The following is a 12227-nucleotide window of genomic DNA, read 5'->3' as shown; positions in this document are numbered from 1 at the left end:
ATGGCATTATATGCTCCTGTTTAGTTAGTTGTGTTAATGACCAATGGAGTATTAAGCTGTTGGCGGCACCATCTTTCTCAGATGTACAACAAAACTTTGCTTACCTGACACAATTGTAGATCCTGTGGTCATTAGGTCACAGAGGTATTGCATCCATTGTCGTGACCAGGTTTAAGCTCTGTTGCTAACTCACAGCTCCACTATGTTCCTATGACAATTGCAGCTAGCTTTAAAATCTCTGGCTTTATGGCCTCAAATAACTGTAGCATTGGTGTGCTCTTACTGCCTCCAGGTTCCTCTAAAGTAATACCTGCAAATTGGTACTGGAAGTAATGTTCTTCTTAACTGGACTAACATAACACTCATGTTATCTATGGTAGGGATATCATCAGTCAGTGTTGCTGAATCCTGAGATGAAGCAGAGCTGCTGTATGCCCTGATTAAAGCTTTTCCCTGTGAAAAACGGCTTAAAGGGCTTATCTTGTCTTCACTAGGAGGTCGCGCTGGTGAATGGCAACGTCTGACAGTAACCATGGCACGTCACCATTTTTGACAAGGCCTTCGTAAATGACTTCTACCACTTTGTGATTCCTCGCCCAAAGGGCCTGAGAAATACAAATTTGTTGTTTTTAGTGACCATCTTTTTATTCTGCCTCTCCCCGCCCTCAACATGGCTTACAATAAAACAAAAACCAGTATGATAAAAAACGCACATGTAACAATATTAAGCTCCGTTTATTATCTCCTGTTTATTACAGGGACAAGCTAAAGTGGTTACGTGGCAGTAACCGCTAAGTATTATAATTCAGAAACGTATTTATTTTGCAACATGAATGTAAACTATTTACATTTTAAGACTATCCTGGATTTGCTGTCACCAGTCCTTAAGTGATAGTGATATAACAGATGCTGCCATGTTGTTGTGTGTCATTGGGTTATGTGATCATGTATGTTTTTAAGAATACATGTCCCAGCTATATTTGCAGTTTAGTTTTTGTCCAGAATTATGCCAGGTAAGGGGCAAGACTGCAAAATATGCTCCTGAGTTCTGTTGTCTCTTTGCATTCTCTTCAGGAATCTGTGACTTTTCAATATTGTTTGACATACTCTCTTTAGAATAAAGCTCTTAATAAAGCTTTGTATCTCATTTTAGACTAAGTTTACTGTATTTTAAAATTCCCACCTAGTCAAATTAAGATGATGCACATCTTTTAAAAAAACCTGGATTTAAAAATGGCTTTTACTCAGATATTGTAAATATATTTGTAAATACTTCCTGTAATGCCCTCCATATGATTGCCATCTTGGTTTGTGTTGAATAAAGTTGACTCTAAGTACAGTACTTTGGTCAGCATGGTTTTATTATTTCTGTGGGGACCATAATGCCTCATTGGGAAGAAAAGAAGTGAAATGTTTTCAAGCCACAGTGATTTCATCAGTATCAAGCAGCTGGCCCATGGAGCAACAGTAGATAGTATAAAGTACCCTTGTAATTCAAACCCCTGCAATTCTCTGTTGCAAAGTACTTATGATAGTTATATCTGCTCTTCCTCCCCACCTGAATTTTCAATCTTGCATTGGTAAAGAGAATGTACATATTTGATCCCTAACCATCCATGCGTTGTCTGCTGTAATTTTATTCTAACAGTGTTATTTGAATAGCATGACGCCGTAGTAGTAGCATTATTTAAAACTCTACTGACCAAGTGCTAGTATTTCGGGACAGTTGTTTGAATAGGTTCAACGGTCTTCATTCCGTTGACATATTCTGTTTAGGAAGGGCAACAAATTTGTTTGCTGTTTGGATAAGCAACTAAAATTTGAAATTATGTAGGAACCACTTACACCTGAGATGAAAGCAAGAGTATATGTGAGGTGTTTTGTTTATGTATATCTGTATCAACTTATTTGTTTTTCAGATATAAAAATGAATATATTCATATAATGCAAGGAGATAAATAAATAAAGCTCATTTTAGAGTCGGCGACTTCACTTTCAGTCTGCTAAGGATGCTCTTGGAAGATCTAAATACTTTGAAGTTGTATAATTCTTTAGCTAATGGTTGTAATGGATAGCCAGAATGATGTTATTTGTAATTTAATTTAGGGCCACAATGTCCTAGAAGCCTTCTAATAAAACGAGAATAGCAATCATTAATGTCTGCATAATTGAGAACCATTGTGGTATAGTGGTTAGAGTGTTGGATTAGGATGTAGGAGACACAGGGTCAAATCTCCCCACTGTGGAGGTTTCCATGGCACACGTTGGGCCAGTTACATATTTTCAGCCTGGCCTTCCTAAAAGGTTGCCGTAAGGATAAAATGGCAGAGAAGAGAACAACAGAAGCTACATAGGGCATCCACTGGTGAGAATGGCAGGGTATTAAGTAAATAAAAGGCTGCCTTTACAGCAAGGTATCATTTCTATTCAATAGCTTATGAATTTGAGACATTTTTCATTATTATTTAAACAAACTGGATCAGTTGGAAAATGGTTTACAAACTTACCATCTTTCAGACACAACCTATAATATTCATAGGTGTATTTTAAAATAAATAAAATAAATTAAAATAAAACTGTATTTAATTTAAGTTCGTTATGGGACAAATTAGTTGAGCTTATTCCATAGCTTTCAGTATCATAAGTTTTAACTAACTTGATGAATTGACACCAAAGCTCAAATGAGATTTTGATTCATGTATGTCTTTTGGCCTTTCAATGTAGACCTCTTCCATCACTTCCTAAAAAGGCCGTGCTGAAAGTTATTGTATATAACTATGTACAGGAAGATGTTTAAGGATATATGTTAGCTTCACTTACTGAAAAATCTTCATTTTTACTTGTATCTAGGAATGAGTTGTTCATTATTTCCCTAATATTTATAAATATTTGAGTCAGGCCATGTTTCTGGTTTGTCTTTTGGGCTCCTTTTGTGATTTCTTTACTTTTCCTTAAACTGAATTCAACACACTAGTCTGTGATAGGATTTGATTCTTCTGCTTTGATCTTTTTGGAGTGTATCCTTGACACCTTGTGACTCTTATTGAGTACCAAGAATGAAGCAGGATCTAAACAGCATGTGAAAAAAATATTTTTAAAGTATTTTAACTTTAAAAGTTAATGTTATACAATTGGTGTTGTGAGTAATAGTTTAACAATATAAAATCTTTCTGGTTAGGTTTCTTTAACATAAAAAGTAATAATACATTTTTATTTATGTTTAGTATGTAGCCACATAGTTATTATGGTTGCTTTTAATACGTCTATCTTTTATGTGGGGTTTTATGCTTTTTATGGTTGTAACTCACTGCATGATGGTTTCTGAAAGCAGTGGGAAATAAATCTAATAGATTTATTATTATTATTATTATTATTATTATTATTATTATTATTATTATTATTATTATTATTATTATTATTATTATTATTATGTAAATAAACCTTGTCTCAACTAAGAATATGCTAAGTGACCTTAGGGGCTGAGAGATTTTACCTACAAAATGCAGATCATGTCGACCTAACTCATAGGATTATTGTCAGATTTCTGAGAATATTTACATTTGTGTGTTACTTGGATAGTTTAGTTTAAAATAACTGCAAATGATTCTATGTAAACTAAACGTTTAAAGCCTTAAAAATACTCAGTACATAAATGAGATTCGCATCATTTCACTTCTGTATTGATGCTGAAAATTATTTCACTGTGATATTGCATGCTACTGAGGAGTTCACATTGCAGCTACTTTTGTCATGTAGCTTGCAGCATTAATAATTCCCAGTGATGTCAGGAAGGTAACTGGATCTCTCTTGATGTTTAACCAAGTCAAGTTCAAGACCATGTACCAGCAACATGCATCCTTTTTGCACACTGTGAAAGATTAGAGTTCCCATCTAAGGGCAAAAGTTGAGATGACATGTGAATTTGGAAACTGGGGGATGTTGTGTCAGGAAACTGGCTGGCTCTCCCATGCCTCCACAACCTCTTCAGTGTTCCATGCTTTTCCTCTTCTGTGATGTCTGACAGGCGTGCCTCCGAGGGCTCACTCAAGGGATTCCTCAGACTCGGTAGATGGCCGAGCCACTCCAACAGAGAACGCAGTGCCACCACCACGCATTGAGAAGCCTCCTTCTGTTTTGCCTTTCTTCAACCGCCCTCCTTCTGCTCTCCCTCTCATGGGGCTACCGCCTCCACCAATACCGCCACCTCCACCACTTTCCTCAAGTTTTGGGGTCCCACCTCCCCCACCAGGCATCCACTACCAACACCTAATGCCCCCTCCTCCTCGACTTCCCCCCCACCTAACTGTGCCACCTCCAGGGGCAGTGCCACCTGCTCTGCACCTCAACCCAGCCTTCTTCCCCCCACCAAATGCGGCGGTGGGCCCTCCGCCAGATGCCTACAGTAAGGCCTCAGCCCCATATAACCACAGCAGGTGAGCAAAAATTTATCCTTGGGGATTTGAGAAGAACTACTTGACAGAGGGCAATGTGAATCCTATCCATATATTTTGCTTACTGAAGCATCAGACCTAATTCACAAAAGGGGCTTTGTCTACTTGATTGTGTACCAAGACTTGCATTTCACTGGCTGGGCATTGAAAGAATGACCACTTGTTGTTCGTGCTACAAATGTCCGCACACCACTGGTGGCCTGTCTGCTTGAGTCATGACCTTTAAGTCAATTGTATGATACCTACTTGGGCAGCAGGAGAACTTGGTTAGCTCAGTAGTGGTTTTTTCCCTAGACCCTTTAATTGCTAGCAAGTAAACAGGAAACTTTGTTATAGTACTGCCTAAAGGTTTTTGTTCTCTACTGTTGAGTAATGAACATGTATGTATATCCTGCAGCCGAGAATTAGGTGCATTACCACCTCCTGTCAGTGAAGCTGAATTTGAAGAAATCATGAACCGGAACCGAGCAATTTCCAGCAGTGCCATTTCCAAAGCTGTGTCTGGTGCCAGTGCAGGTAAACTGCAGCAACCAGCTGCCACCTTCTTCTGTTCTTACGACTTGGCTTTAGCCTGATCACTCTGCTTTTGCTTCCTTATGTCACAGGGGATTTTAGTGACGCCATTGAGACTCTGCTTACAGCCATAGTTGTGATCAAACAGTCCCGTGTTGCGAATGATGAGCGCTGCAGAGTCCTTGTTTCTTCACTTAAAGATTGTCTCCATGGCATTGAAGCCAAGTCCTACAGTATGGGCAGCAGCAGCAGCAGCAGCAGTTCCTCCAGGTAAAGCTTTGCTAGATAGGATTGTTGAAGTAATCTACCTGATGATTTTCCAGCATCAGTGAATATTCTAGTTCCCTTCCTAGCTTATGTGCAGCCAGGTAGACATAGATGCTTGTTCAAAGGAGGACTTTAATCATATTTTTTCCAAAATCTAGATGTCTGATTTATTTTCCAGAAAAAGACACCGGTCTCGGGATAGGTCTCCCAGTCGATCCCGTGAAAGCAGCAGGAGGCACCGAGATGCAATCCATAATGAAGATCGACATGAGGACTATTTTCAGGAAAGAAGCCGGGAGCATGAGAGACACAGAGACAGGGACAGAGAAAGAGACCGGCATCACTGAGATATGAGACATCTTTCCAGGGTGTGTGTTGAGTCACTGGGAGGCCAGTCTTCCTCTCTGCTCCTGTCCAACTTGACCGTGTTTTGCAGAATCACCATAAACAAAATAAAAACATGCACATCTGTTCAGTTTGCACAACTTAGTGGCATTCAAAGTATTTAATAAGTCTTAAATGTATCCCCTTCCCAAACAAAAGAGTCCAGTAGCACTTTAGAGATTAGGTCTCCCAAAGTGCATTGCACTCAGCAAATTCCAACTTACTGGTACTCCCCGACCCCAAAGCTGTGTAATTGGTCTTTTTGGGCCGGGCACCAGCCTGGTGGAATAAGTTGCCGGCCCAGATTTGGGCCTTATTGGAATTGACAAAGCTCCAATGGGTCTGCAAGATGGCACTCTTCCATCCAGACGTACAGTTGAGGCCAACATAAGCACAATATGACATCAGAGAACCCCCTCCCCCATCTCCACCTCTCTATTCATCCTGAAATCTAAATATATTGGTGCCGGAATTACTGTGACCCGAGTGGTCAGGTCTGGAGCACTCCAGAGCGCTTTTATGCTCAGAATTTTTAAAACTATTGTTGAACGCTTTTATACTTATTTTGTAGGTGCATTTTATCGGTTATCCACCCTGAGCCTATTCTAGGGAGGGGCAGCCAATAAATCTAATAAATAATAAATATTTTTTGTGGCATAAACCTTTGAGCTATGACTCATGAAAACTTCTGTGGAAATTTTTTTTGTATTAATCTCTAGATCTTTAAAGTGTCACTGGATTCTGTTGTATCAATTTGTAATGACAAAATAAGGTTATAAATATGTATGTATGTATGTATGGATCATATTCCACCCCACTCCATATAAGACCTTATGTATAGCATTTGGCAATGCTTCCACCTTTAGGTTAGCTTTGTATGTTTAACTTAACTCAGCCTTTTAATAGCTGCTCACATTGCGCTCAGTTCACTGTCCCACTGTCATCACCCATGGTGCTTTTCTAGCCTGCCTGTAATTTACCCTGTGACATATCTGGAGCTAGAAGCTGCCGTGTGAATGTATTGCATGTTTTCAGAACAAAACAGATTTCTGTGTAATCTTGCCCTTATACTGCTTTTGGACCTCTGTTTATTTGCCGACAACATCAGATCAAAATCTTGTCAGCACAATCAAATCTTTTTTTTTAAAACCCTTTATGCAAAAGCTGATTTAATCCTTCCTTGGTGAAATGCATGTTTATAAGTCAGCAGCTTTGTCAGCATAAAATTCACGTGAAATCATTAACTACAGTGCATTAGCTGTGATTTTCTAAATCCCAACTCTCACTTGGAAGGCCTGTCTGTTGTCTTATGATTCCAGTTATGCTATTTTCTAGTTCAGGATATAAACCACAGATGTAGTTGTTTTGTAAAGCCTTTTGATTTCTCCGACTATACCTGTAAGTAGCATTCTGGAGTAAGCTTACAAAATTAATGAAGCTTATATGCCCTTTCAAGACAGCATCCAGCATCTTGAGCAAAGATCTTTTATAACTGGAAAAGCACTATTCTTTTTATTTCGTTGTCAGTTGAGTTGCTCTCAAGGAGAATGGAAACTTCAGAAATGAAGGAAATGTAGCTGTGCTGCAGCTTCACCCCTTTTCCTGCTTCAGACCTGCAGTTGAGAGAATTTGACTTGAGAACTGCTGTGGCTTGATGGGCAGGGGGTTGAGTCTGGGCTCAATTTAGGGCAGGCATCTGGAGATAGTTCCATCATCTGCAGGAACATAGCAACTTCCTCATTGGCTGTTTGTCAAGAATTAATGTGCAAAATACTTAATAATCTTTTGCACTGAAAACTCTGAATAACGTCACTTTATTCTGTCTTTTTCAGGAGCATGGGAGGAATTCAGTGTTTTATGGACTCATATTTCCTGCCCTTAATCAAAACTGAAGGATGGATGCTTCTCCACCCTCTCCTTCCCACTTCCCATTGACCCTTCTGGACCCCTTGGAAAGAGACTTTGCCTGCAGAACTCCATCTGGCACACTGTGGCATTGGGACCTGAGCTCTACCAGTGTGAGTCGTGTGCTGCTGCTTCATGGAGAAACACTGATGAATGACTTGGAGTTTGGGAGGGGTTGTCTGAGCCACTGTGACTAGGGGCCACTTCAGTCCATGGATTCTTGGACCCAAAGAGAATGGTGCTTTCCACAGAGGTTTACCCGCCTCTTTCCTTTCCATGGCTTTCTAGGAGCACCTGGGGAGGAATCCATCCAGCTTGTCTCCTGTAGGAAGAACTGTTGCTTCAGCACAGCACAAGATGTCTGACTGTAGTCTCACTGGAGCTTGTGCCCACAGTCCACACTGCATTGTCTTCTCAAGCATCCAGTCTCCTGAAGTCTCATCCATTTTCCAAAGCAGCTTCAGTCTTGCTTCTCTAGCACCATTGTACACAGCTTAGGAAACAGTTTTTTGTTTTTTGTTTTGTTTTAAATGGGAGGGCAGGCTGGCTATTGCTTCCAGTAACCCTTCTTTTGTTTCTCTTCTCTCTACATTACTTCCAGTCCAGCTTAAGTTCCAGAAAGCTACCATCTCTGTTCTGCCAGTCTGTTTCTAGAGAGGCCTGTGTGGGTCATCCTGCTCCAATAGGGAGTGTCCCTTAAGAGATTGTTCTGGCTCTGGCTACTCTAGGTACTCTTTCCACAGGTGATACATATTGCTTACAGCTTCCTTGCTTTGTTTCATGCAAATACCTGCTTCAGTTGTAGCTTCTTGCATAAACCTTTTGCTTCCGAGGCAGCCCTCCTAGAGTGCTACCTTCCTTGTTGTAGAGGAAGTGTTGTAGGCAGAAAACTGAGCGGTGCAATGGCATGGGGGCAAGGCAGACTGAGGCTAGCTTGGAGTTACAGAATGCAGTACATCCTGAGCATTTTAAAATTCACTGTGTCGTATGTGTTGATTTAAGGCCCTGAAATTCCCTTGCCCCAAACCTAATTTGAACAGAGCTCACTCATGAGTTTGCTTTGGATGGCACCAGCTTCACTAATCTGAGGCATACTATTCTAGGGAAAATGCTTGGAGGCAAAGGAAAGCTTCTGCTTGTTCACACCGTGGATATCAGTGTTGTGTAAACAAAAGTAAGGTTTCTGGAGGTTCCCAGGCTTTAAACTGGCAACCCCTTTGGGCCAGTGGCATCAAAATCTGCTTAGGAATGTTATGGGACAGGAGTGGTTGTAGAACTCTAGATTAATCTGTTACCTTTGAGATGTAACCCTTTGAAATACAGGTTTTGGTGCTCCAACACAGTTTGAGTGCTCCAATTTCTTAAAATCAAGATAACAACCTTTGTCTTGGAATACCTGGATCTCTCTAAGAAGGCCAAGAGTCTGTTGCATTCATGAACACTTAATGTGACTGACTAGCTGCATGGTGAAGCTCCCTCTTGTAGGAGGAACCAAAAGAGTTGTGAGGCCTAAAGACGATGAATGATGTCTGGCAAAGGATGTCACCCTGTGATGCTGCACCTCCTTTTGTACTGTTGGTCAGAGGTGCTCAGCTCTAAATGTTGGGTTTTGTTTTTTTAAAAAGGAGAACAAAGTTATGTAAACTAAAATGGGGTAACTGCTTAAATTGTAAAGTATCAGACATAAAACATTTGATTGGAAGAGTTGTTTTTTACATAATAGGACATTTTTAGTTTGTTTTGAAATAATGGAAGTAAAAAAGGAGAAAAGAAAGAAACCAACGACAGAAAAATAGCATTGGTCCCCCTCAACTCACCCACCCTGTTCTTTGTGATTTGATTTGTTTGTCTTTTTCTGATAGGTTGGAAATTGTGTAATAAACTTGATGATATTGTCAATCTTTTATACTGCATCGTATGGTTTCTTTTTTCCCTTTTGTAATATTTTAAATAAATGGGGGAGGGGTGTTGCTGTTTTATGGAATCTCTCCACTAAATAAGATGGGGGAGGGTATGTAGACCAGAAAGTCAAAGAAGGGATAGATAAGGAAAATGTTTCTATAACACAGATGCTAAGTTTTGGCTGGCTGATAGCCCTTGTACCACCATGGCTTTTATGTAATGCTAGTTCACAACTTCTTTGTGTACACAAATTAAAATGCCTTTTAAAAAGCTTAAAACCTCTATCTCATCATTGTATTTTACAAGTGTCATTTCAGATTATATTTGTCTGAAATCTGACATGGAAGAACAGTGGCTTTGGGGTTTGTTTTTAAAGCCAAGTTAACTCTGTAGGTTTGTTGTTGATTTGTGTTTGGAAGAGGATTTTGGCATGAGGTTTGTCTTTGCTGTGACTTCATCAGCCTATACTTTTATATTAACTAGACCCAATACTTGGGGGAAAACTACTGGATTGCAGAATTTGTGTAGTGTATTGAATGGCTGAATTCTTGAAAGTTCTCATTTGACTAATTGTCTCTGAAAGTATAATGCTTTGTTGCAAAGTTACTCAGACTATAATGGAATATTTTCCTATATCCTCACTTCTCCAAAATCATCCTCTTTGAAGATGGTATATCTTAGTCCTTGGTCTAAGATTGATTTTGGAAAACTCAGGTTCTACAATGGCAACCATGGGAAGGGCTATTTCAGTGGTTAGACGTCTTTTGCTACGGCACTGGCTTTAACCAACAAATCTCAAGATATAGGAAGGATGGCAGACTGTAAAGTTTCAGTCACTACAGACCACACTGAACTAGGGTCCCTAAGGAGCTTTTAATATGCTCGACACATAAGCTTACATAGAGTGGAAATTGCAGGTAGACAAAGAAACAACTACTTAAGACAACTTGAAGAAACACCCAGGGCCTTGAGTGCAGCCTAGAGGGTCAAGGCAAGGACACAGAGGAAACTAAAGGAGGAATGGCCCAATGTTGGAGAGTTCTGACTTGAGGCCAGGTATTTAGTTTGTAAAGTTGCCAGCAGATTTTTACTTCGCTTTGTTTGTACTGTGATTAGTGAAAGCAGTTTTGTTAGAGCCAATACTGATTAATCCATTTTTTCTTGTGGCAAATATGAACTCTTCTGATAAGGGGCTACAACACATGAGAGATGATGTGATAGGCTGACAGTGCAATCCTGGGCAGAGCTGATTTCAGTGCTTTAAGACTGGGGTAATTGCTTAGTACTGCACTGTAGTTGTAGATAATAGTCCCCAAATGAAGTCAGGAATTGGTATTCTGAGACTCTGTTTTTACCCTTTGCCCTTTGAGATTAACTTTCCTCTATAGTATTGCTTTTGCTTCTGCTTCTCCAACTGAAGTCTTTAAACGGATGGTTGACGGTCCCAAGATGGTGGAAGTAGCCTTTGTGGTAAATGCCTTCCAGACAAATTGCCTTAACTGTTTTGTTATGCTTATTTGCCTTTCTCTGCCTTTCTCCGTTGTTTTTCTTATCTCTGTAGTTTACATTCATGATCTTTCAGATCACTTTCCCTTTGCTGTTTCATTCACTATTCTTGCCTCCACCTTGTCATTTGCATGTGATAGAAGATATTAAACCCAGATGAAAATGGAAAACTAATGACATGTTAAAGACCAAAAGATGAATTGTGGCCCTGGCATCAGCTTTCATGGGCTAGAACCGGCTTCATCACTTGAGGTGAGTATAACTCCAGCTATAGTGATTGCTCGCCATTTATCTAGTAGGAACTCAAAAGTTGAGCTGAACAATAAAAATAATGTAAAACTTGTTAATTATTTATTGTATTGCACAGTTAAAAACAGAATAAAAACATCTTTAAAACTATACCGAACTAACAGCACATAGAACCAAGGACCAAACGCGTTTCGACCCTTCCGGGTCTTCCTCAGTGGTCAAGATTATGATAATACACTCTATATAGAAATATACCTATATAGAACTCTCTATAATGTGTAGCTGAATGGTTCAGTGGGATCTGTAATGTGTAAATTTTATCCTTTTTGGAGACCAATTCCTATGTTATGTCCCTAAAGTCACCACTCTTCGCTATCATTAAGTTCTGTACTCAGAGTGTAATCTCATGTGCATCAGAAAAAGCTAGTAGACCATAATGAAGGGGTAGTGATAGCAAAATAAATAAATAGATAAATAAAAACCAGGCACTCAACATTCAAGGGACAATAATCATACTTACTGTAGTGGGAAAAGGGTTCATAATTCTATGTACAAGCCAATATTTCCCTGTGTACTTAGGTAATGTGTAACCTCCAACCTGTGTGCTGGTGACCCCATTTTGCATTGGATTTTTTTTTTAACCACCCTCCCTGCAGGCCAGCTCAGGGCAATTCATAACAGCTATATAACCAAGGATTAAAATACAATAAATTGAATAAAACAATGGACATTCGACCCACAAATCTGCTATTAGAAGGAATGTAATGGAGGGGTGCCTAAAGCAGAAGAGAATATTGGAAAGTCACTCCCACCAAATATCCTGGATAGCATAAAGTCTCAGGGCAATGTGCCCTTCTGGTTTCTAGATGGCTTTGTGTTGCAGTTGCTGTAAGGGCCACCAAATTTACTTTCAGATAAAATAATGATTGTGTTGGGATAAGAGCTCTTTTTATAGAGATGTTTTTAGTTTGGCTCTTTCTACTGTTCATGTGAGAATTCTGCCAGAGGGCCCTCCAGCCCGTGTTTCTGAATCTCTAGTGCTGCTCAGCG

The 12227-nt window shown here is 39.7% G+C and overlaps 1 protein-coding gene across 5 annotated transcripts in view; it reads left to right on the top strand.

The window, feature by feature from the left end:
- Window positions 1–9700, top strand: part of CPSF7 (cleavage and polyadenylation specific factor 7) — a 28127-nt gene extending 18427 nt beyond the window's left edge. For all 5 annotated transcript variants that reach the window (XM_077321156.1, XM_077321155.1, XM_077321157.1 and 2 more), the window contains 5 exons: window positions 4025–4433; window positions 4849–4967; window positions 5057–5234; window positions 5410–5599; window positions 7448–9700. In XM_077321156.1, coding sequence (XP_077177271.1) covers window positions 4025–4433; window positions 4849–4967; window positions 5057–5234; window positions 5410–5578 — 875 coding nt within the window. In that variant the 3' untranslated portion in view covers window positions 5579–5599; window positions 7448–9700. The remainder of the gene's footprint in view (window positions 1–4024; window positions 4434–4848; window positions 4968–5056; window positions 5235–5409; window positions 5600–7447) is intronic.
- The last annotated feature ends 2527 nt before the right edge of the window (window positions 9701–12227 follow it).

Source organism: Paroedura picta, chromosome 2, assembly GCF_049243985.1.
Source record: "Paroedura picta isolate Pp20150507F chromosome 2, Ppicta_v3.0, whole genome shotgun sequence".
Classification (NCBI taxonomy): Eukaryota; Metazoa; Chordata; class Lepidosauria; order Squamata; family Gekkonidae; genus Paroedura; species Paroedura picta.
Note: the sequence above shows the minus strand (reverse complement) of the source record. Positions and strands in the feature narration are given on the sequence as shown.